Source organism: Micropterus dolomieu, linkage group LG21, assembly GCF_021292245.1.
Source record: "Micropterus dolomieu isolate WLL.071019.BEF.003 ecotype Adirondacks linkage group LG21, ASM2129224v1, whole genome shotgun sequence".
Taxonomy (NCBI): domain Eukaryota; kingdom Metazoa; phylum Chordata; class Actinopteri; order Centrarchiformes; family Centrarchidae; genus Micropterus; species Micropterus dolomieu.
In genome coordinates, this window is record NC_060170.1 from 19826826 (window position 1) to 19853909 (window position 27084).

The 27084-nt window shown below is 39.1% G+C and overlaps 1 protein-coding gene across 1 annotated transcript in view; it reads right to left on the reverse strand.

Moving 5' to 3' along the window:
- The window catches only part of grid2 (glutamate receptor, ionotropic, delta 2), a 460903-nt gene that overhangs the window by 240991 nt on the left and 192828 nt on the right, over window positions 1-27084 (reverse strand). Inside the window, exon 3 of the mRNA XM_046034186.1 lies at window positions 1499-1786. Within this exon, the coding sequence (XP_045890142.1) occupies window positions 1499-1786 (288 nt within the window). The remainder of the gene's footprint in view (window positions 1-1498; window positions 1787-27084) is intronic.

Below are 27084 nucleotides of genomic sequence, written 5' to 3' on the forward strand. Positions count from 1 at the left end.
CGACTGAAAACTAAAGGGGACAGAGCGTTTGCTGTCAGGGCCCCGAGGCTCTGGAACAGCCTGCCCGAGGAAATCAGGTCAGCTGAGTCAGTGAACTCTTTTAAGTCCCTTCTTAAAACATACTTTTATAGGAGAGCCTTTCCCGATCTTATTTGACTTTATTTTATCCCTTTTATTTTATTCTATTTTACTAATTTTATATTTATCTTAAACGTGTATTTTAGTCTTTTCAATGTTTTCATGTTTTTATCTTGTATTGTTTTTGTATTATTGTCTTTTGGGTATTATTGTCTTTACACTTGTTAAAGCACTTTGTAACTTGTTTTTGAAAAGTGCTCTATAAATAAAGATTATTATTATTATTATTATTATTATTATTGTTTCTTATATGTAGCCTATCTGTAGTCTATAATTGAATTCTCCTAAGTGTTTTCACATATTTAGATAGACTATTTTACGTGTCCAAAAATAGGGAGCCAGGGTGGGGGTTAATAACCGAGAAAAGAAATTCTAGATGAAAGTGTGAAATTTACAAGAAGAAATATTGGAAGTTCCCTGAAATTAATGTCATAAAAATTGAGAATCACTCTGGTGTTTTCTTCTGAATACGCCCAGTCCAAGGCAAAGTCTCTAATGTGCATGATAGTGATTGTGGGCTAAACTCAGGAGTATTTCCTCACTACTAAATTCGATTGCAAAGTTTAATATAACTTTCCAGTGCATGCATACTACATGGCAGACATGTGTGTGATGTTGCAGCCTTGCAAAGTGAAGTTTCTCTCATAAATGTCATTAATCTTGGAAATAAAATTTTCTCTCGGATTATTACCCCTCTCCGCTGGCTCCTTTTTTTTCTATTACAATGGACCTTATGTTCAGTTGTACCTTTACATCTTAATCATATTACACATTACAATAAGAGTCCATAAAATGCATAATAGAGATTTGAACTACATTAGCAACACTGTGAAGATAATTAGGCTACAAATTTACTCAATGCGATGCCAACAAGCCTCCCTGGCTTTGTCGTCCGTCACGATATTAGATTTAGCCGTTAACTTGTCTTTACATTCATAATTTCCTAACACTACCAATGTGCATTCTACTGGAGAAATATGGAGCATGCGCCGTTGCAAAAAAACTCTGCCTGCACGGCCGAACACACCCCTTTTATGCGAACGCGCTCCAATTAAGTTAACACCGACTCAACTAACCAACATCTTATCCACCGTTATAGTATTGTTTAACTCCCGAGTAGGCAGTCAGAGTTTGTCAACCCTGAGTTTGTCTGATAACCCCGAGTTAACTGAGTAGGTTGAACTCCCTCTGTAGTACAGGCCACTGCTCTTTTATGAAAGGCGCTCAGAGATAACTGTTGTTGTGATTTGGCGCTATATAAATAAAATAGAATAGAATAGATAGATAGATAGATACTCATTGACACCAGAGATCGATCGGTCTCTTGAATCAATGATTGTATAGCTGATTATTTCCTTACCAAAATCTGAATCATAGAAGAGGATGAACTTCTGCCAGCTGTACTCAGACACCACTTGCATGATGACCTCATTGAGATAGACAGGTGGGCGGACCATTAGGGTGTAGTCATCTGTTCCAGGGATGCGACTGGTTGGTGGGCAAGCAGAGCGGGGTGTTCCCGCTGGGGAGCGCTGGATGAAGAGGTGGGGGATGTGCATGGCATCGGCCAGAGTCTGAAGGCTGCCCGCTGACATGCAGCCGATTGAACTGACCAAAGCCAGGATACCACGGTTCATGAGCTCGCAGGCTGGATGGAGGGGAGCGAGGCAGCAGAGAAAGAAGGGAAGAGAAAAACAAAAGGGGGACATGTTATTCTTTTCCTCATTTTATGCCAAGAATCACCAGTAGTAAAACTGCTATGGGCAATAGTAAGTTTTGATCATAATAATTACTTGTGGTAAGAGCGCACTAAGGCAAATAATTCTTATTCTATGGGTCACCACACTGCAGCACAGACTAAAAGAGACAGGAACATTTTAGTGAGATGTGTCTGCTCATTTCCACATGCACTGCAAAGTTATTTTTTAGGACCAAAGCTGTTACATTAGTCAGAGTAGGAACATGTTGGGTGCTAAATAATATATGTATTGACAGACAAACATATAGACTTGTATTATATGATACAGGATTACTGCATCCCCCAAAACACTTGGTGCAGAGCATGCTCTGCATTTTTTGTTATTTAATATCACTGAATTAGAGTCAGAGCACAATGACAGATGCTTTTACCTGTTTCCATCCACCCTGTAACCCCCATTTCCAATTTTCTCAAACTGACGAAAGCAACCATCTGGTGACAGCGAACACTATTAAAGCTGATGGATCAAAGTTAAGTCAAGCCTTCAGCCTGGAGTGTGGCAGAGTTGTGTCAATGTCAACATTATTGATTGACCTGCAGGCTATCTCATGAACAATAATACAATATAAAACAGTGTGGTATAGAAAACTTTTAAAATATGCTTCTATGAAAAGTGTATTCAAAATTGTTCAATAAAACCATGTTGTAAAAGATGCCCTTCTTACTAGATAGACTATCAACAATCCCCCAGTTGTTTGTGCTCTACTGCTTAAATGCTCCTCAGCTCTGAATCACTATCTGTGCTTATTTCACCTCTTTTTCCTCCTTTCCACTTTTCATCCTTCCTAGACCTTTAGTGCTGTCAAAAACACCTCTACCTCCTACCCTCTCAACCCACTCTCCTGTTATCTCCCTTCTTGTCGAAAACAGCCCCTCTGAGTGCTTACCTTTCAGCCCCAATCATTTCAAAGTTGCAGTCTTGCAGTGATTTTCATTTTAGTTGCCTTACAGCACCACTGGATGTTGTACATTGTCCTCAATTTGGAGTCATCTGCCTTCCTTTTCCACCTCCTTTCTAGCATCCCTCTCTTCAGCACCTTTTCCATTTCACCCACCAATCTTTTTCACCATCTTTACTCACCAGCCGTTGTCTCCCTCATCTCTTGTTTACCCTCATGGCAACACAAACAGCCACCTATTCTTCCTTCCCTCACTCCAGACGTCTTTCGATTCATCACCTCTTTATTACTTCATGTTTTGCACACTTATTTACCTCCCACAGTCTGCTCTTCCATTACTTTTACCCACATGGCCACCCACAAGTTGCCCTTACGTCCGTGCCCCCTTTTTACATCTGTGATCCATCCTTATCCTTATTTCATCCCTCAGTTCTGCTCCCATGCTGCTCCCATGCTGCTCCACACTGCGTCCTTCACTGTGTGCTGAGCAGAATGTGTTTATTTCACCTCTAGCTGACTAAAACCTTGCCACAGAGTAACTGTGTAAAACAAAAAGCTGTGGGGAAAAAAAAGTTTTAAAACAGTCCAATAGCAAGAAGCCACAATCTACAACACACACAGTCAGCCCGTGTAATGCCAGGCGGATAAAGCTGTTGACACTGCAAAAATAAAGCCAGAGAAAGAAAGAGAAAAGAAAGAACGTTTCCAAGATAGCAAAGCTTTAGGAGACAGATCCATAGTGCTGAGAAAAGCGGAATAAAGCATTACATGTGTGTGTGTGTGTGAGTGTGTGAGTGTGTGTGTGTGTGTGTGTGTGAGAAAGAAAGAACATGGGAGCTATTCAATATGGCAGTGTCTCCTGTGTCAACTGGTTTGCACAAAAACGACGTAATGAGTTGGATTTCGAAGTGGTTTGTAAGGACGAATTCTCAGAGCGTGACAAATTCAAGCGTGTGTGTTTGTCTGGACATTAATGATGTACAACATGGCTTTTGTTGTTTCATTACATTGTTGAGGCATTACTGATTTCACATGGAATGCATTACTTCGGGAGATGTACAAGTCACCCTAAAACTAAATTTGTGTGACATTGACTTTGAACAGTCTACATTTGTAAACCAAAAAAGTTTAATGCACAAGATCCAAGACATTCAGGAGCTAGTCCACTCAAAAAAGTCACGGTTTAAAAAGTATATTACAGTCGTCACTCAAGGCATAAGCAGTTCAGTGATATAATTCTGATTTTAAGGCAATGGCTATAAATATATGAACACAAAACTCATTCTGCAATTAATTAGAAATATATTGTTAGAAACGATTTTCCTTTTTAGCAATAGCTCAAGGGTTATTTCACGCAACCATTTCCTCATGCATTGATGTAGATGATTAATTAGTAGAAGCTAAAGCAGTTTCAGTCTCACTGCCCATTGTGCAAGTCCACATTTTAAGGAATTAAAGTGTAACAATACATTATTAAACTTCACTAAGTCTCAGCATACTGCTTAGTCATGGCCATTATTCTTAAAACCAATGAGCCCAGGATTCATCTTCCATCTACTTTCCCCTTACTGTTTGACAATACATATGCCTGTGGGTGTGTGTGGGAAGGTACACCTGTGTATTTATTTATGCGTACATTAAGTGTGAATGCATTCCATATCTGTGTATATGAGTCTGCATTTCTCTGAATATTTGAGCAGAATAAGCCAGTCATGTACCATAACCTACATTACCCAGATTCAACATGCCTATTACAGCAGTCATGCTAACTAATGCTTTAGCTGCCTTGCTCTAGTCTAGCTATAGCGTATTAGCTTAGCATCATCTAGGCTTTGGCAAATGGAAGGCTTTGCTAATCCTCTACTTATTAGGGCACTTTGGAAAATTAGTGCCCTCATCCCTCTACATCACACACTAAGTCTGCAGGGGGCTTCTAAGCACTAGGCTCATTAATGCTCTTTGCTAATGACTTAAAGGGCCCGTTGTGTTAGCCCAGCCCAATGTTGCACCACTCTGAAGTAGGCAACAGTTAAAGGAGAGTGCAAATGAGCTAGAGGTGCTGGTGCAGCAAAATATGTCTATAGTCTTTCTGAAGAGTTTGACAGTACCTAAAAGAATTACACTTTGCTTATATTATAAAAGGTTAAAAACTAAATCACTTGAAAAAATCCTGCCTGAGCGACTTAGTTTGAGTTCAGTGTTAAGCTGTATAGATAGGTATTGTTTCCTTATACCTTGTGCAACACTAAAGAATAGCCCATGTGTACAGTGACTGCTCTTGGAGCACAAAAACAGATTTGGACTACAGAAAGATTGGTGTGTAGGAGTGCAAACAAATACAAAATGTAGCCATTTGGATTTTTCACCCATCATCCTGAACCATAACCGCCTACTAAACCGTACTCACACACCACCACCATCATCGCCAACCCACACACAAGTACACTCACACATCTGAACCCCTTCTGTACATGAGCTGTATACTGACTCATGACATACCATTCTGGGATCAATCTCGCTAAAGCAGCTAAAACCTGTCAAGTAGCCATGGAGAGGTGTTTATTTGAGGGATATCAGTCATACAGAGAGACACTGTACACATCCAAGAGTTCAGACTCAGAGATTACTGTAGGACTCATCTCATACTTTGTTAATTTATGTGCTCTGTGTTTTATTTATTCATTTATTTGCTGGGAGGTCATCATCAAGTGTGTATGGTAATCCATCTCTTTATCAGACTTTGTGCATGTTTATTTTCTTCATGAAACACTTAGTTGATCCTGCAAGACCCAAAACATCTAATGGGAACGACTCAACGACTTGTAAAAATAGATAAATCAATTGTATGTTATGATTTTTCATGTTTTCAAAGTATGCCGAACCGCCACCCTGCCCTCGGCTTGTTTACATATGGACTTGTAATGTCCCGTATGTCAGTGTGTATTGTACATGTGTTTGTGACCGCAACAGAGCATGTTATTGAGCTCTCTCTCCAGCGTGTCAGTCTGTCAGAAGAAATGGACTGCAAGCACTTTGCCTGCACCCAGGTGTGACCGATTCTTCTCTCTATCTGTGTCTCACACACTTTATCACACTGATACCCAGTCCTCCAGTTTCTGTGGCCCAATGACTGAGGACGGAAAGGTGAGGAAAAGAGAGAGGACAGGAAGCAAGGAAATCCAATAAAAAAGTGCCTGTAGCTGTAGAGCACCAATTGAATAAGTAAGACGCTTTAAGAGATTTAGACAACACTGGTAACACAGTTTAAAATAGAATTGCTGATACTAGCCAAATCCGAAATGAAAAACAGTTTAAAATCAAGTACAAATTGACATAGATATGCACAAAACTTAAATCAATACTGGTAAAAACAACATAGTAACGCTTTGTAACCTTCGTTACATAGCAAGGGAATACCTATAAGGGCTATTTTTCATTTATATCAGTTATCAGGAACAACTCAAAATGTTTTCAACATGAGAGAAGTATTCCATTATTTGAAGCAATAAGCTGAATGAAAAGACTGACTGTATGTAATCATAATCAAGTGTTTGGTTTCATCAGAAATTCACTGACAAAGAGAGCGAGAGCCCTAGTCAGTGCCCACAACACTGTCATAGCCAAGAGTATATCTTCATGTCTGGAACTGTGTGTGTGTGTGTGTGTATGTGTGTGTGTGTGTGTGTGTGTGTGACCTACTTGTGTCTGTGTATTGTTTCATGTATTGTTCCAGATCCACAGCTCCAAACTGCTGCCATGGATTGTGCCATACACGGCTAAGCACTGAGTGGCAGGGAGAGGTGCTTACTCACGCCGCTGGCGGGCGGAAAGTATGCTCTGCCTTGTATATGCCACCATGTGTGTCTGTGTGGACTGTTGGTTTGCTGATATACACTCCTTCAGGGAATTAGCACTTGAATTAATGTGGTCAGGGATGTAGAATGAGCAAAAGATAACATGCCCTTTTCGACTTTGTTTCTCTCTAAATTTTTCACTGTAAATTCTCTGACTCCTGGCACTTTCTGTTGCAGAAAATACCAGACCAATGATTTCTCGCAAACACAATCTGTTCTTATTCCTGCCCCCCAGTACTACTCCCCACCTCCTCCCCAGTTCCCATTAACATTTAATGGATCCCCTTTGGTCCCTTCATCTTGTCACATTTAACATCATCTATTCCTAGCTAGCTTTAGTCTTTGTGCCCTGGAGATGTATACATCCTCTCTTTCATCCAGCCATCATTTTTTTTTGTCTTCTCTGTAACTCTTTCTGTGCCTCCTCTCCTCGTTCCCTTCAACTGCCCCTCAATTCAGCACCCTCTACCACTATATTTATCCAGTTACTGCACTCACTGTTATCACACTCGCCAGATGAATGCCCCTTCTCCCTTCTTTCCAATCCCCATCTTTCTCTTTCACTGTCTCTTTTTTCTCTCGTTCCTTTATATTTTCATTCCTATTACTATTCCTACTTGCCTTCCTCTCTTCCTTTATTTATTAAATAACCCCTTCTTTTACACCATTCATCTTTCTAACTCCTCTGTTGTCTTCCTTCTCTTCACCACTTGAATCAACATGAGTCAACAGTATAGCTTCCCTGGTTTTTAGCTCCCAGTGTTGTTGAGCACAACATGCAAAAGCCTCCTCTCCACACCCTGCTCTCATCCTCCTGTCTCTTCTCCACCACTCACTAATCTCTCCTCCCTTCCCCTTTTGCCACCCATCCAAACTAAATCCGTTACTCCATTATCTGAGATTGGCGCATGTACAGTAGATCATTCAGGGCAAGTTCATTTTTCTCCTTTCCTCCATCCATCTATTCATCCATCCATCAACTCAATTGTTTGTTAAATCTAATTAAACTGCACCGTGTGCACTTTTACCTCTAGTGCCTACTTCATTCACTCTTAATATTCTGCACTCCCCCTTTCATCATCTAACAACATAATTCTGTCATTTAGGTATGAGGACACGCTGTCTAGTCTACAAGCATTAAACCACAGCAATTATCTATACAACATGTATATTTCAAAGTTTTGAAAAGCAGATATGTAAGAAGAGCATCACCTGCTGAAACTGAAATATCAACATAAATTCCTGTAATGTACTGTGAAGAAAACCAGTACCAGGGCCGGCCCGTGGCATCGGCGACATAGGGGCGCCGCTAGCGAAGGTTTTTGAATCAGCTCAGCCTAGCTGACGCGACACCTACCGTAATAGTAATCAAGTGCAACTAGCGCTGAGAGTCCAGACAGTTGTGATGAGTAACGTAACTGGTTGCAATATAAACATCTAAAACTGAGGTACAACCTTGCTTTGTTGAGCTGCACTTGATTGGAGTTGCTGAAGTTAACATGTGGATTGGGGTGAGATTTCTGCCTGACCACAAGTATTTTCTGTTGGTTTCGGTTTCGCATGCAGCATGCAGTCCCAATCGGTGTTAGTCTCATAATATTGCAAATTTTCTGGACATATCAGAGAACATGTGGGAGAGATTCTGAATGTGCAGAACATTTTAGTTTATAACTAAATTAAAATTAATTAATTTATCATTGAGGTGACACGGTGCCATGTCAAAGAGGTTCAAAGAGGTTACTTCCCCAAAAAGAGACTCAAAAGATGAGGGAAGACTAAGCATGTGTAGTGACTCAGCAGGGATTTTATTAAATCAGAAAAGTTGATCCACAGGAGAAAACATATTTAATAATAGCTGCAGAATGCCTGAAAGCCTTACTGCATTATATTCTATTAATTATTTATATTTTGAATATTGCAGCCTGAATTGTCTTTCCCTTTATATAGATAAAGACATTTCCAGCATAAATTGATGCAGACATTTTCACCAGAAGGCAGGAAATTAAGTCTTTAATGCTTAAAATTTTATGAGGGAGGACCCCGAGACCATCATCTTCATTTGTGTCCCCTCCACTGTTTCAACTAAACCAGTGCTCTTGCATTTGAAAGATTACCCCATAAATTTACTACAATGCAAGAAAACAATATCTGCGTTGACACACATTTTTTGGGGGGGGACATTCCCAGATACCAGGATAGGTTTGGTCTTCTAATTGACACTATGATGTGGAGGTTAACAATGCTATGTGGAGGCTGATCACACTTCATTATTGACCATGATTATTAACTTGGCTGTTCATCTATAATGCTAAAAATTAGTTTGGTTGCTGAACATTTTAAACAATTCTTGAGGATTTTGGAGTGATGACCCCCAAACCCTGCGGTGGTGTTTTTAGGATTAGGCATGTGGTGAAGGGGCTTCAACACGGCCCTGACCAGTACTGTACAAGTACTTTATCAACGTGCATGTGATAATGTTTGATTGGCAAGAACCACTTTATATGCAACTTCAACACTAGTCGAGTTCAGGAAATCAATATCCCTGCTCTTTTCCAATTCTATTTCTTCCTATCTCTTTTGCTTCCCAGTATTTCCCTGCACAAAGTCTGATGTGAATTTTCTAAGAAAAGATCTACAGGAGAATAAAAGACACAGTTAAAAAGATAACCTCCTCGTGTGCTCCACAGCCTTCATGAAATTGTATTTAATTTTCTCTCCTGCTGCCTGGCCACCTTTAGTATCATAAAACCCTCTTTTTCTCCTGAGGCTGATTACATACTGTACACAGCCGCCATCCACATTCTCCAGGTAGTCAGCAGTTTTCTGCCATGTGTTTTCTCTCATTTTTTAACTGCGATACTTGGCTCATGTTAACAGCAGCTATGAAATGAATTAAGATTTATTTTTTTTTTTTTATGGATCGTACAGATTTTTATCACACACAAAGAAGAAATAAAGTGACCTTTGACCTGACTTGGTGTGAAAGGCCTTGCATCTCTCTGGCTCAAAGTGCAACAGTTCATCCCCTCTCTCAATTCGTGTTTCTGTGTTTCCTTCGGCTATTCCTCTCTACACCCACCTTCAATGCATTCAATGAGACCTGACGCTGTATATATCTTTGTGTCCACACTCTATCTGTTGTAAAGTCAAGGAAATTAATGTGTCCCCTGGGAAAATCCCCAGCTCTTTTGTTTACAGCCCTGGGGCTTTTACTGCTATTACTTCACCAGAACAGGTCTACACCCTTCTCTTTCTCTCCTCCCTCTTTTCTCTACACTCACACTTCTATTTTCATTTCCTTTCTCCAGCTTTAATGGGATTTCCGCCCTTGTAACAGATTCAAATTTGAACCACTGGAAGCCATTTTCCAAAAAAAGAGACACAATCACACACATTCAGCACGTTATTCTGGGGGCATATACAAACTGACTGCTGCCTACCCCTGTCTCTCTCTCTCTCTCTCTTTTTTTTATACTCTCTTTTTCCAGCTGGAGTAATGACACATTTGTCTATGCTTTAATCATATTAAGAAAATGGATTAGTTGTTGTTCACTGCTAATGGTTCGGTGTCTGTCTGCTTTTCTTAGCCTGTGACACGGCAGATGTCATATTTTCCTACTTCTCAATAGTCAATTGTACACAGGTGTGTGTGTGTGCGCGCGTGTGGGGTGCATGTAGTTCTGTTTTTCAATGTGCTTTCATGCCTGTACATACACGTTATTATCAGAAAGTGTGATATTGACTGTTATTTCAAAACAAAAATGTGGCAGTGAGCTGATTGTTTGAATTTTCAAATAAAGGAATGTGATGGGTAAAAATGAACTGGTTCCCAACTGTTGGCTTTACTCACACAGTCTGGCTGATTGTCCTCCATAATGAAATTGTGGATGCGATTACGGATAATCATTGTGCTATTAATCTCTCAAACGCACATGAATCTGATCAGATTTTGAAAAAAATTTGGGGGTGTTCACCTCAATCACTCCAATCTGTCCTTGTAAATACTGCAGTGATCGGTCTGAAGTGGGTGGCTGGGGCATGTCTGTTTACTTGTAAATGATTGACCAAATGGAGGGCTGTATTACTCATGGGAAACAACATTTGCTGATTTCTGAGTGGGTGAATGTATGTCAGTGTGGTATTCCACATACAAAACACAGAAAACTGGTGATGTTGATCTAACGTGTTAGTCATATTTAGAAGTGTTTATGGCATTTACCAGTAAAAGATATTCCCCACTGCTATGGTGCATTTTCCTGAGCCTGAGACAGCAGCATGTCGAGTGATGAAACAATTTAATTAGCTGCAGCTGTATACAGATATTTAGAAGAGACGGATGGATTGAGTAAGAAATGGTGAGGAATAAGATGGGTTGAGGAAGAAAAGGGAGGTTTTGGTCTATAGCTAGGGATTTCAGAGGGAAAGTAGAAATTAAGACCGGGAAGAGGGACAGAGAGATTTTTTAATCAATGTATTGCAGGAAAATGAAGAAAGGTATAAAAGCCTGTAGAGACATATGCAGACAAATGCAAAACTGCTGGCAGGACAGGGAGAGGGTGAAGGCAATGAAAGGAGGGAGGGAACGAGAGATGGATGAATTATGGAGAGACTGTGGGGAACTCCATAATTATACATGACTCTATCACAGTTACTTTAGTGAGAAAGAAAGTGCCTGCCTCCTCACTGACAGAGGTGGGAACAGAGTAAGAAACAATGGAGAGCAGTTGACATGCATGTAATGGAAGGTCAGAGTGATTAGCCAAAATTAATTAATTGAATAATTTAAGTTTTTTTTTCATTGAGATAGAAGAAGAAGAGACCACAGTTTAATTCATCTTAATGAGAATAAACAACAAGCTGTATGTTTCATGCATATATTGAAAATTGAGCCAACAGCTAATTGATGTTTTGTTTGTCTTACACAACAGTTTTAATTGCTTTAGGCAGAACCCACCTTTGAGTCTCTCATGATTACATTAGACACATACTAGTGCCAAATGATTTTGCTCTGAGCTTATTTTTCATTAAGTTCCCTTACTCCTAAAAGTCTGTAGGATTGGCATGACAAATATTCTTCTTCATTATCCAAACCCCTGATATGGATAAATTAAATCATGTACATGATTTAATGTACATGACAAACGCATACACATATATACACACACACACACACACACACACACACACATATAAGGTATTCTATCCACAGCATGTGTTGCTGCAGCAGGTTCATTTGTTGTTGCTGAAGACAGCTCTCTGGCGTTCATAAGAAATTAGTGGAGTTAGTTGGGATAGGATGTACACATGCAGACAGAGCTAATGTATGCATCCAGCTGCCCATGGCTGCTTGCATCAAACTCCAAATCCTGTTGCTGGCACACAAGTCTGTCTATAGCCCCTTCCCTCCAGTCAACTATCCAGAAATACATGCCAGCCAGTGTCTTGTGTTCTGCCACTACAGACCTCTTTGCTCTCCTTTCCTTGTGCTGGGCTGGTCAGCTCTCTGCACGGTATCAACTATTCTCTCTCCTGGCTCTTTAATGGTGTAGTGGCCTTCCAAACTCTTTCAAAACAGCAGCCAGTTGTCATGTTCCCCAACAAGTTGAAAACTGTTTTCAGGAGTATCTTGCCTTTCACTCTTTCCTCTTGTCACTCTACTTATTGTATGAGATGGTACCCATCTCCCGAGCATCAGTTATATCGGTGAGGTGAGGTGCCTACACAGAGTCCAAAGGATACTAAAGGACAGTTCCCACCCCAGCCACAGCCTGTTCACCCTGCTGCCTTCTGGGAAGAGATACAGAAGTTTCTGTTGCTGCACCACCAGACTGCAGAGCAGCTTTTTGCCCCAAGCTATCAGACTTTTAAACTCTAATTCATCCACAGCACTGCTCCATTGATTATGGTTTATTTCTACCATTTTTTATAATTGATTCTTTATTAATGCATATTGTCTGCTATGTAGCAGAAGGGAGTTACAAAACACAATTTCAGTCTATAACTTGTTATATTATGACAATAAACCTACCTACCTACCTTATTGTTGGCAAAATAATCACCCCTAGCTATTCCCGAGCTGCTTGAGAGACTGCTAAATGGAAAAATGCATGTATAATGTGTGCACAAAGGCCTTTCCACATATAGTTAATAAACCTCCAACAAGCCGTAATTCTAATCATAGAATACACCAGATTATACTTCTTCTTGGGTTTTTGTTTTGTCTTTAATGAGATTAAAGGTTAAAAGAAATGACACATCATGGCATGGTGTTGTTTTATGAGATTCATCTTAAATGGCGAAATACCAAGACAAGAGGCTGTTACCTTCACCTCCAGCAAGGTTCTCTTGCCTTTCAATATCAATGTACACTTTGATATTCTTTTTCATGCACTGCATAAAAGCATGAGAGAAAAAAAGGATATGTTTAAAAGGAGTAGTTTACCAATGCAATACTGAAAGAGGAATTTAAAATTTGTGAATAGTTGTCTAAAAGGATGTAACAGTGAAAGTATATAATGTATTGAACACATTTTTTTTTAATCTACAGCCAGTCAATAAACTTATCGGTTATGTTGTACATTTTCCACCAGGGTTTAAGAGGGAACACAACAATGAAAATGACGTGTCTGCCTTTTAGATGCAAATTATCAAGCACTTAACATCCGTTATATATTCACATGAAATAAATCCAAGCATTATCTTCCCACAGTTGAGCTTGCCTCATTCACTGGTAAGGTAACAAATTATCTCATCCACAATAAGTGTAACAGTGATGTACTGTGCTGTTATCCTTTGGTTTTGAGTGATTTCTGAGATGTGGGTGGATGACAATAAAACTCTCAATTAAAGTTGGCCATCACAAAGCTGTGAAGTGGCCCTTCTCTCAAATTGGATACAAGTCATGTGTAACACTGTTGTTGCAAGTCTTGGTTTGACAGTGGAATGGAAAAATTGTGAAATTTTAACACAAACCAGCCGTATACCCTTTGGGGAGTACAGCCTCCAATCTGCAGCAAACTTAGACCTTGATTGTGTACTGTGTGCACATGTGCACGCGTGTGGGAGAGAGCACATGAGGGTCAGGGTACTTGTTGTGACTCTGGAGCCTCGTATGCCAATACCCAAATGAACAACTGAACATAAGTGTGTGGGTAGCAAGCTTACAGTTAAGTGAAACTGACATCATTACCAGCCAGCGAGCATAGCCAGTTAACTTGATGGAAGCGAGGAGATTATGTAAAGTGCTATAATAACGCATAATTAATGAATTGTTGCCTTCATAGAAATGAAATGTGATAATCCATAATTGGCTAATTGATAGTTGCTAATCTAAAGGATGTAGTTTTAACTAAACAGTGTTGACACTGCTGCCTACAATACATCTCATATTGATTTCTTCCTAATTTAAATGTTGGAAAAGTACACGATCATACCTTATAAACCTCTAATATAAGTTTTTTCATGGCCAAAGCTTGTGACCAGCTGGTTAAATATAACTACATTTAATTATGGTGTGTAATATCAGCTAAATCAGCTGTGTCTATGTAGCTATGTTTAAGTAGCTTTGTGTCTAAATAAAAAATGAATTGAAATATATGGAACATTTGATGTCAGAATGACATATTGATCTTTAGCTGGAAGATGTTTCTCTTTTGGTGATTATTAGGGTATCAACTTTGGGCATCTCTCTCAAACCTTCTTGGTACAGAAGTAATGTAATGCTGTATACTCAAGCTGTATTTACAATATGCTCTCTGTGGCACTCTGTGATAAAAACCTCCTCAATTGGCATCTATGAGAGATCAGACAAGGGCCATACGGGGAACGGGTTATTTGGGGTTATAACACTACTCAACCTGCCCATGATGAAAAGAGAGAGGGAAAATGAAAGGGCTTTGAAGTGCTTGTACCTAGCAAAAGGCTGCATTCAACTTTTTATTTTACGGAAGAGCCAGATGGAGGGTGAGAGGGGAGGGGAAGGAAAGAAAACTGACAGAGGAGTGTGTGTGTGTGTGAGAGAAAAATAGAAGGAAAAAAAAGAGAGCGATTAATACTGCCTGACACATATAAGGTTAGGGCAGAGGGAGAGATGCACACAAATGGAGATACAAAGAGACAGAGCAAGAGGGAGAGGAGAACAGAGACGGTGAAAGAGACAGCATGGGAGAAAAAGAAGAGATTAAAGCGCAGCAGCATCTGAGTAATGACAGATACAGAAGACAGAGAAAGAGAGAACGATATTCATGTTCTCTCTGATGCATTCCAATTGTATTTAGACAATCTTGCAAGGCTGTTGATATGACATTCATGCCAAGAAAGCATATTCAATTGAACTGATTTGGCCCCACTCTGGCAGGCAGGCAAGCACTGCAACCCTCCCAGAGTTTGCACACAAATCATTAGCATTAATGGACAGCTGCTATGAATGTGCTGTTCATGGCGAAGCTGTGCAGATATGTGGGTTTATGTGTCTACGTATGAGTTTCCATATGATTGCATGGGTGTATGTGTGTGCCCATGTTTGAATGAATGTGTTTCTGTGTGTTTTTCACTGTGAAGCCCCTCAGAGAAGAGAAACAGTTCACAGGTCTTCTTTGGTGCACCACAATGCATTTGCACTATACTATACCAATACTATATATACACACACTCAGTGGCACGACAGCCAAACCCAGGCCATTACTTTCTCTGCCCCCCAAGCACACTTGATAACTTCTATGTTGCTGTAACAAGAATAAATTAGCTCAGAGGGAGGAAAAGGAGCATGCACGTGGGTGTGTGATTGCGTGTATTTGTGTGAATATTTGTACCACTGTTTGCTTTTTCCCGAGATCTTTTTTTTTTTTGTGGGTGTCTGTGTTTCTCGGTTCATATGCTGTACGCACTGTGTGAGTCTGCGTGTAAGACATAAGACAGATGGCAAGCTCCCTGTGAAGACCTAGAGAGAAGAGGGGGAGCAAGGGACTGATGTGTTTCAAATTGAAAAGTGACAGCAGAATCTGTACAAAGTTCTCAGTAAAGCCTCACTGCTGTCACTCCGTCGGTCCATAATTGACTGAGCAAGTGTTTATAGTCAATCACGCAGCATGAAAGTATTCACAAACAGACACGCTTTTTGTTTTTGGGTCCTTGAATGTGGTTGTGTTTGATAAATTTCCGTAGATTTTCATAAAAGTATTAGCTTTGGCATTAATGACCGCAAAGTAAATCAATGATGATCACAGTGATAGCTGATGGCTTGTTGAAAGGCTTGCACATATCGAGTCTGTCAAGGCCTTAGCTTAGTCTGTTTTCTCCCCACACTTTCATCTCTGTGTTTTTCTGTCTGCTGGAAGTGTACCGAATAATGAATTGTTCAATGGCACACGTCATTCACCCTCACAATAAAAAGTGACCCTGAGTTTCAGAGTTAAATGAGTGGGGTGTTTCACTAAAATGTGTGTGTGTGTGTGTGTTTATGCGTGTCTGGGTGCTTGCATGTCAGTATAAGTCAGACTGTCACTGCAGGAAAATGGCAGGCACACAATCATTTCAGTGTATGTTCTGTATAATATCTGTCAATTTTAATGGTTTGAGATAATGGATATTTTGGCGGAGACATCTTTAAATAGTGGCCTAGTAATGTGTTTGTGTTACTGAGCAAATTCTCGTATCTAAAAGACATTGTATTTCTTTGTTAAATTGTTTCAACCTGCTACAACAAAAGAGTGGGTGTCTGGATGAAAAGCACGCAAAACGATTAGTGGATTATGTATTAGTTTTCACAAACGTACTTCTGGATATTTATTTATATTCACAATATAATATAATTTATATTTATGTGCATTTAGCGGCTCTCAGTAGGTCAGTGTCTGTGTGTTCATCTTGACTGACTATGCGTGGCTTGGGGAAAATGTTAATTGTTCTGAGTGAGCGTTTGTGTGAGAAAGACACAGAGAAAATGACAGATGGTGCCAAATATATCCCCTAGCTTAATAAACATATGTGTTTATCTGTCATTAATAACTGATTAGATATGTTTTGATATACATTACAAGTAGCAATGTCTACAGTACAGTACATAGTCAGCTATAGCAACATACCTCAGAGTTGTGCAGTCCTTAGCGGTGGTACCTCTGCAATCATTGACACTCGCACAGTGAAGGACAGTTACTGTGCTTTCCTTATCTGATGATGTGACCATGACATTAAATGGTTCCTAAACAAAAAGCTCCATAATGCCAGTGTTACCTAGAAACTCTCCAGAAAGGTTTCAATATTTCGACTTTGCTGGCTTAATAAGCAACTGTCTCTAGTGTTTATCACAAAGGCATCCATTAAAACTAATCATTTTCCTTGAAACCAGAGGATGTTATCTCTTAGGGTGCCATTAAGTAACAACAATACTTCAGGAACACATTCCAAAACAGGAGAAAAGAAAAAAAGAAGCTGTTGATAGCACTTACACAAATACAGGATACTAATAGCGGGGATGAATTGGCGTCAAGCGGTGGGCCAATGTCTCAGTAATGGAAACAGATACTGAATAATAGTTTGAGTTATTAACTTCTATTGAAGTGCAAATACTCCCCCACTCAATAGCACCACTGTTTTCACAGGTTCGGGTTTTCAGGTGACTGATACTTGCTCCTTAGATAACAGTAACTTGGAAGAACAAAAGGAGATGCAAACAGCTTCAACACAATGATAACAATAACAGCTTTTAGCACTGTGCTGCTGAGTGGCACAAACAGCTGGGTGGAAATGGTACAAGAGACGAACCACCACTGAGAGCCAGACAGCTAGAAACACACAAAAGCACACATACTCTGGCACACACATGCAAATTAGTGACAGAAATTGTAATTGCATATCATAAGGATAGCAAAGACTCATTAAAAATGAAACGGAGAAAAAAGGCCTACATCGACCATACTGTGTATTGACAGAAAATAACAAATGATTTTTTTGGTGCTTCATTTCTTAAAAATTAATTTGAATTTGATGTGTTTACCAAAACACTGATTGCTTTAATGAGCGGCTCATTGTTGAGTGGTTGTTTGTGTGACCCCCTGATGGAAAGTAATTGACTTTGAGGCTAAAACTTTGATTGGAAATGTTGTCTTACTGGAACATCCCCGCGGCAGAATTCAACTGGCAGTTAAGTCAGATTTTGGCGAATGTTCATATATTGTCTACATACTGTAAAACTTTTTCTTGTTATTTCCCATTAAGTGTTGCGATGAATTGCTGTCCAGAAAATAAAAAAAAAGACAATTGCCTTGGAAAATATGAGAAGGACATTAATTATTCTATCTTAATTTATTATGACTATGCCACCAACACAAAGTAATTAACAAAACCAATCACACATGCACATAGCCATTGTCTAATATTGTGGCTATAAATAGTTTCATATAAATATTTTTCATCCTCCCTGGCTGTTTAAAGGTTTTAAACCAAAAACATTGAGTGGTTAGGTCCATGCCCACTTTATGAAGTAAAATTCAAATTAAAGTTTTAAAAAAGGACAACCTCATAACATATAAATGTGTTTTCAAAAACATGGAACTAATGGAATACAATATTTAATATTTGTTAAAAGTGAGATCTTAAATAGTGGCTAAGACCTTTATATATTTACCTTAAATGAAGTAAAAGGATTTCTCCTTTTGTTAATTTTTCCTTTTCCTTTGTTAATTTGCTAGTACTGCTGTTTGCTATTACAATACAAGCTCATCACTTCCTTGATCTCCTTCTCATCTAATTAAAATAATCTAGTGGTTTGGGGGGGCATAATCTTTTCTCTTTCCATGGAAGGTTTTTATTGTGAACAGGTACCAATAGTTTAGACTGGTTTCTCAGTGACTGATCTGGATCTGGTCCATTAGTTGGATGCATACTGAGCTTGTAGTCTGTGTGTCACAGTTGCATTTGTTCTTTTCACACATTGTCATATATGATATGTGTGTGTGTGTGTGTGTGTGTTTTCATTGTTGAATGGCTATAAATCACAAGTCAAGCTTCTGTTGTTTCTTCTTCCATCAGTATTAATCGCCTCATAATGTTGGGTGCCACTAGATCGATGAGCTTATTTACGGCATCCTCACCTACATCACATGCACACATACGCAATCATGTGAGTCTGTCACTTGTGAGCACAGAAGGCTGGGCCTCAGTGAAGGAGAGAAATAACAATTGTGAGAAATGACATATCGAAACAATTGAGGAGTGTAGGTGGGCAAGTTAAAAAACAGAACGACAGCACTGTGACATTGTAGAGAGAGAGTGAGACGTGATTGCAACTCAACGATGAAAGACAAAAGTGTGGAACAATTAAGACAAATCATGCAGAGAGAAGGTGATTTCAAAACCACAGCTGTGCTTTGAAGCAGATTTTGAAGTAGAAATCTTCCGTTAAATATAGGGACACTTGTGGTGTCTGGTTGCATTTGATTCACAAAACATAATCAAAGATACATAGAGTCGGGGAGGTCTGGCACGTTGACTGTGTAATAATATTCTTAACTATGGCATTACTGGTAACTGTATGTCTTTATGCCAACATTATGAAAAGTGTACTGTCATTAACACAAATGTTTGATCTAGAGTGATAACCATAAAACACTTGTCCTTCATATCCCTTAATTAATTATGCTCTGTGTTCCATTTCTTGTTACTTCATTACTGGCATAATTACTGGCTATAAGAATTATCACTGCCTCTTTAATCTTCTCTCAGTCCATATCGCATTATTAGTGAGCATCAAGGTTTTTGGGGTTTTTTGGGTTTTTTTTGTTTTTTACATGTTTACGATTTGTTTTCATGTTGCCAATGAAAGTGAAAAACAACAAAATATTGTTGTCTTTCTGCTATGCTGCGAAGCTCATCGAAGGCACATTGCAGTGAAGATTTGACAGTTTTCTAAGGCGTCATTAACCAGGACGTGGCAATCAGAAGCACAGGGCAACACACTTAAGTCTAAGCTTTCAAAATGAACAGCACTGAGAAGAACAAAAAAAGTCAATAACAGTTTTTGTCTTGTGGTAATGTACAAAATTAGAACCCTAGAAAATATTTATGACTGACAGAGTTTATAAATGAAAAGGGATGGAATTACAAATAAAACAGACTCATGCAAGAATGGATTACAGCCAGAATAACTCATCCAGCTGTTTCACAGTGAAAAGGGGAATTCTGGGAAAATCTGGCTGAGCTTCTGCTGGTCTAATGCCGTTTCACCTAGGTTGACCTGTTAATCTGCCAGATGCAAATGTATCCTGCTTTCTCACAAATGTATGCATGCATGTGACTGTGTGTTTGCTAACATGTATTTCTGTGTACTTGTGTCATATGTGTAATGGAGGGCTGGGGAGAGGGGGGTAGACAATGACGGCACCAACTGTGGAGTTTTAAGGAGACATCCTAAATTGTTAAAATCAAAATCTTCTTTAAGCAGATTGTACACATGTCACTGTAGCTTAAGTCAATGCAATTTTCAAATAAAAATCAAAGGAACATTATGTGCTTTTGCAAACATAAATACACAGATATATAAATACACATTACTGTATATGAACGTAAACATACATATGTAAACACTAAATCCCTGGTGTTCTCCTGTGTCTGTCCTTGGCAATCCTGACAAACACAAACATTCTTAATTTTGGGATATCGAATAAACTGCTGGAAACATCACATGTGTAGGAAAAGCAAGACACATCCATCCATTTTGGGAAACAAAAGTAGGTAATGCCCTTATGCCTAAAGTCCACTGAATCCGCCTGCGCCACATAACAGCTGCGCCACGGGAGCTAATCGCTGTCATTCTAGTCAATGCTTGTGAGTCCACCAGACGCAGCAGCAGCGCATCCCAGAAGCGGCTCCGCTCCACAGAGAATAGGTAGCAGGTCTATTTTTGACTAATGACGCGTCAAGCAGCACAGAGCAGATCGAACCAGGCAGGACGTCAGACACAGAATGGCATAAAGAATCCGGTCAATTTTCAAAATAAAAAACCCTGTGGAGACTACCATTTGTAAAAAAATATATAATAAATAAAACAGACACAAAAAGAAATCATTTAATTATGTAGCCTACTTAATTATAGTGGAAGCACAAAAAGCAAACACTAATGACCAAATCAACAAAATCTAATAATGTCAGCAAAATCAGGCAGGCAAAATACTCTGATTCTGAAATGCTCCCTGTGGGATATGCAGCCATGCAGACTACAGAAACAAAACCGGGTAGCAGAAAGCTGTGAAGAAGGTAGTTGAAAGACAAATTAACAAGTCAATGATGTGGTTCAGGCTGCACACTCCGCTGCTGAAATGCTTCCAGTGGACTTTGACGCTGGGCTATGGACGGATCAGAACCGTGGCGCGGCCGTAATGCACCATAGCCGGAGTTAGTGGATTTCAGGAGTTAGATTTTACTGACGTTTTGTTCGAAATTGACTTTATTGGGATATTAGTCAAGTTTAAAGTGTCAAAAGTTCTCTCCGTGGTTGTTCACTTCTGCAAAAGTAAATTGTAAATGCATAACATAAACTATTATTTTATTTTTGTAGCTTCATATGGAAAACTAGCACATGTACTGCATATTATTCACAACATTTTGTTGGCTGGTTTAAACTCTTGATCTTGCCTCAAGCACTTTTCACTTGAGAAATCAAAACAAATTACTTTGTAATATTCAAAATAGTAAATGGGGAGTGTGTACACGTACATACTGTATGTGTGTGTGTGTGTGGGTGTGTGCGTGTACTACAGTTATTTGCATATTGTTGTGAGCAGATGTTCTGATTGTATGCCAGACTGGATCTACACTTACACTTGTTGTTCCCACTGCTTTAACCCCTCTGTCCATTTCTGACTTTTGTCTCAACCTCTGATCTTCTATTCCTCCTCCCTCCCTTTCTCTACCACTCCTACTTGCTAGTTTCCTCAGTGTTTTTTTTTCTGACTTCTCTATCTCATGCTACCACTGTTGTCTGTTTCTCCCTCTTCCCACTCCCAACCACCTGTCTGGCCCCCTTCCCTAAAATCTCTCCTCTATAATCTATCTCCTACTCACCCCCCACCCCCACACCCCCTCCTGCCCCACTCTGTGCAGGAGCCAGACAGATGCTAAGGTTTAATGCTTTAATTTGGCTAGCTGTCAGCCCTTCAATCTCTTTGATACTTGTACACCAAGTCCCATCGAAGACACTGTGATCCAATTTGGGCAAGCTGGCATTCGCTAAGAGAGACAGGGGTTTGTGAGACAGGCTCTGTGCTGTTTGAGTGTGTTGGCATGTTTATCGGCGTGCATGTTTTTATTTATTTCACTGCATGCATGTGTGTAGCTGCGTTGGAGGGAGGGTAAGCACACAAAGAGAAAAAGAGAGAGATTTGTCATTTGGCAGCACAAAATGTCTAGTGCACACATGCAAACGCAGGCACTTACACACACTAAAAATACACATGTAATTAATGCTGCCAGTTTTGGGTGGTTGCAGTGTTTGAAGAGTTTACCAGAAAAGCAAGCACAACCCTCGAGCAGCACAGAACAGAGTAAAAAGGGTTTGGGACAGAGTGAAGATACTCAGTTGCTAATAGGAGGAATACTTTAATAGCAGGTGGAGCTGGGACGGACTCCAGAAATGGCCAATCAATCAATTGAGCTCTTCTAATCACCTTTAAAAGTTTATGACTCCCATCCTGACATACTGACAGTTTTCTGATCGATTAAGAGGAGAATCTAGGCCAGCTTCTAGAAGGAAGTTAATGTGCTTTCAAGACGTGCACAGTTTAGGATGCAAATTTATCAATAACATAATAAATACAAAGCAGCCTAGATATTCTAAGTGCAGATGATGCCCATTTTAAAGTCAAATAATGTTTTAGGAGACTATGAAATCCATGCCGCTGTGTACGCAGTGAATAATCATGCTTACAAATTCTTTTTAGATTAAAATGTTATCCGTGCAGCCACTTTGTAAAACCACACTAAGCAATGTGTTCTTTTTTGGGGGTACATATTTGTTATTATTTAGACAAAATGTGGGACTGCCAACAATCTAACAACATAGCGGGTTTGGTTGAAAAACCTCCTTGCAAGATGGAATTGGCCTCCCAGCTTTTTTTTTTTTATCCAGAAAATAGTATCAATCTATAGGATGTGTCTATCCTTTTAATATACTTAAGGTTTCCTCGTAAACTTGGCATCTGTTCCAGGACTGTAATGGGTTGTTGTTAGGGATGGGCAGATCGATACTGCGGGATCGATGGCCACTGTATCATATCAAGACCTTTTTGTACGTATTTCAAGAGAGCCCAATCTTGTTCACTCGATTTAATCAAAGTAGCCACAATGGGTAAGTATAAATGGATGAATGAATTACAAGCAGCTGTGCATGATAATACTGGAAAGAATCACCCATTAAACTAAACAAGTACCGATTTTGTCTTAATCATATTAAAACTGAATTTTGATGTGGATTTAAAACAGTTTGTTATGAATGTGACAACTCTGAATTGAATAAAAGGGGATATGTAATTTCGAATCAGCACATGCTCCTCAGCCAGTAATGACGATAACTCAGTGCACCTGTGTTTGCACTGACGTTGCTGGCTTGGAAGAGCAGGCTTAGTTTCATTCCAAGGCTGCACACACACAAACTGTGTTAACAAACTCACAAACAGGTACAGGCAAACAAAACATACAATATAAGTCAGTGTGGGTAATTTTAAAAGTTATCTTGATAAGTACCAATTACTATAGATCCATGTCTTCCATTTTCCCTCTGGGCTCAACTGGGCTCAATCCACTGTGATCCGACAAAAAAATTGCCTTCTGCCTGATAATACTGGCAAGAAAACTGTGCAGAGAAAGAGAGACTCTGTTTATGTATTTATGTCCTTTTCCTAAGGCATCACTGTAAGCTAACGTTTTTATGTTCCAATCCATTTTACTTCACTTACGTTTTTATTGTGTGTATGTGTGTTCTTCCCTCAAAATACACTTTCTAAACTGCCACAACTTGTTATGACCACGAAAGGAACTTTTTACCTTATGATTTCCCCTTTTTTAATGTTTCTCTTCCCCGGATAAAGTTTTATGCTTGTAATGGCTGACTTACATTTTAAGTCTTTGTGTTGTTTTCTGTATATGACAGCAGAAAAACAACTTTTCTCTTTTAGTTGTAGACATCAAGGCAGGAAACTCATGTTAATAGGACGTTCATTGTCCAAAACATCAAAAGCAAAAGAAATGCTCCCAGCACAATAACACAAGAGTAAGCTTAGTTGGAATGTGTGGCACCAACTAAATCCTTGCCCCTGAAAGACTGTGATTCAGTTTGGGCAGGTCGACAGCCACCCGGAGGCAGGTGTTTGTTTATGTGTGTCACAAAGTGTCTCAATGTTTGTAACAAGGAATGTGAAATCATGCCAAGTCCAAATGTCAGAGATAGACAAACCAAATAGCAGGCAGAGAGGGAGGAAAGTAACAACCAGCTCATAAAAATATGGGTTCTTAGACGAACCAGGCATATAGAGTTAAGAAAAACAAATTGGTTCAAACACTTTCAAAGCTAGAAAGGCAAGCATTTCTTCATAAAAACAATTGTCACAGTCTGTATATTACCTGCCAACCACCTGGGTGCACCCTTTGTTTAACCTACTCGATAACCCTGCAACCTCAATGCCAATAAGTTTATGGTAAGAAAGACAAATACCCAGACACATTTAGTGTTGTTTTCTGTGAAACTGAAAATAATAAAAGAAATTATTGAGATGTGAACATGTTATGTTGTACGTCAAAGCCAAATTTGAGATGTTGATTTGAGACCCTATATATATATATATATATATATATATATATATATATATATATATAATACTGGTTATACTTACATTTTAAATATTAAATTGCAGTCTTTTGCGATTTGATAAGGGAACAAAGCCATATCAAGGCATATCAAAACCTTTCACTTTTGGTTTATTTGACAGATACTTTGCCAAATCAATGGCGAAAAACAATGACATTTAATGTTATAATGAAAAGTTTGACAATGTTTTAGCTTCATAAAGAAACTGTGGCGGAACAGATTAGGCTGGGAAAATGGGAAACACTGGACTGTTTGAAGTCATACCCCTATTTACATTCAAACAGGTGCTCATTTTAATGGGATATCATCGGTGTTAGTATAATAAATAAGTTACCAGCAAGTTGCTAATGCCAACCAACATTGTTATGCACCGATGTCTTTTTGGCTATTTGGAGCAAAGCATCTTACCAAACTATGAAAACTTATTTTTAACCACGAATGGAAGTAGGCTATTATTTAACTGATCTCTACATCAGGGGTCCTCAACCACATTTGGCCAGACTTTCAAAAATAATTGTAATGCTATATTACTGTTTAATATTTTCAACTTTGAACATTTTTATTAGCTCCATATCTTTTATTTATATCAGTGTAAACAGACTCCTAAAAACATGGTAGGCCTAAATCCATAATGATAAAACCACATAGGCTACTATACAGACCTACTTAAAATGCTCTTACACCACCGCCAAGGAGGCAGTATATTCAGGAGTGAAATGTAATGGTAAATGTAAGTGAGTGGCCTTTTGTTGTGGCCAGCCTAAGACACATCTGTGCAATACCCATGATGTCTGATCAGCATCTTGATATGCCACACCTGTGAAATGGATGGATTATCTTGGCAAAGGAGAAGTGCTCACTAACACAGATTTTGACAGATTTGTGAACAATATTTGAGAGAAATAAGACTTTTGTCTACATAGAGAAAGTCTTAGATCTTTGAATTCAGAAGTCCGGGGCAGCTAAACAAATTATTGTCGGGCAGTTATTGGTATTTTTCATAATTATGTGAGCAGTTATGATCTGACTTTATGCTGCACACAACATGAGTCTGCAAACAGCCAAAGTGAAAGGAGTTGGTTACCTGGCTGAGAAGGTGTAGGTGCAGCCTGTCGCTTGCAGCTCTTTATCTAACAGCTTACTGTGTCTGCTACAACAAACAAAACATACTTAAGTAAAAGTAAAATTACAGATTTAAAAAGTACAAATACACAAAAAACTACTCAATTACAGTAACATGAGTAACTGTAATTCGTTACTTTCTACCTCTGCCTGTCTCTCTCTCCCTGTATATGTCTATGTGTGCTCTGTTGACTTTCTCCATCAGTAGTATGATGCGTTAAATAAAGTCGCCGAAAAAACACAGAATTCTTCTAGATTTTCCCACACACTACTCCATTCACAGCAGCAGCTGCGCCACATGTGGAATAGGTTTGTTAACGATCTAGCCTATCAGAAAAAAAACAAAGTGGCGAATGACATCTGCACTGGTGTGTTCAATGTTGCTTCACCTGGTTCGTGCTTGGAAAATATCCACCGTGTCCGCGACTTAATGTAACAGATAACAACTCTGTGTTTCTCTGCAAAATGCTATTATGGGTCACCAAATATACTTGGGCGGCCGTTAATATATCTGGGCGGCCCATCCAAGTAAAGTCTATGTGTGGGAAACACTGACTGAACCATTTTTCTATTTACAAACCAGGCTGATGGTGTGTGTGTGTAAACTTGTGCACAAGTTTTTACTCCCTGAGATTTATCTGTATGGTTTTTAATATAACTGTGACTGTAACACAAATTCAGTTTTTTCAGTGCCTCATTTTTATCCCCAGATGTCTTGTTCAGACATACAAAGCTTTTTAGCCACGTCTAAGAGTAATGGTTTTCACTTGTTTTGCCTTGTTTTTTTCTCAAATTGCAGAATGAGTACTTAAGCTTTTAAGGGTTGACATAAAAATAAAGTAAAAACCCTGGGAAAAAAAACAAAAAAAACCTAAAACTATGTTTTATTTACAATAAAGGCAGTAGGCTTACTCTATCTCAGAGCAACACTCACTGTCCACAACAAATAAATCTTCTGGTGAGGGCGGGCTGAAATAAATCCAAAAGGATGATTTCCTATTTGAAAGCAATGAATAACGGTGACACCACATGTGAACACTGAGAGCTTGCCTTTATGGGTTTGTGTGTATCTCTGTAGCATGACAAACTTGCAAACAATGCTATAAAATTACAACCTCACATTGTCCTAGTATGACTATACAGTATGAAGAGGTAGATAAAGTCAGAACATGAGGGGAAAAAAGATGGGGAAGGGGGAGAGCTCTGTCTTTCCATGGCAATGGCATTTTGTTTGGGAGGCCTGCAACAAGCACAACTGAAAGAAAGTGTGGACGTGACCTAAGAAAGGGATATGAAAAAGAGAAGTAAATAGAGGAAGTATCTACCATTGCACAAAGTTTGTTTTTGTTTATTTGTAAGTATTTATGATTTTACTCTTGGTGCTGTCGTGACCTAAATTCAGCCAGAGGATCTTTGCATTTACACAGTTTTACTATTTCAAATAATTGGAAGAGTTTC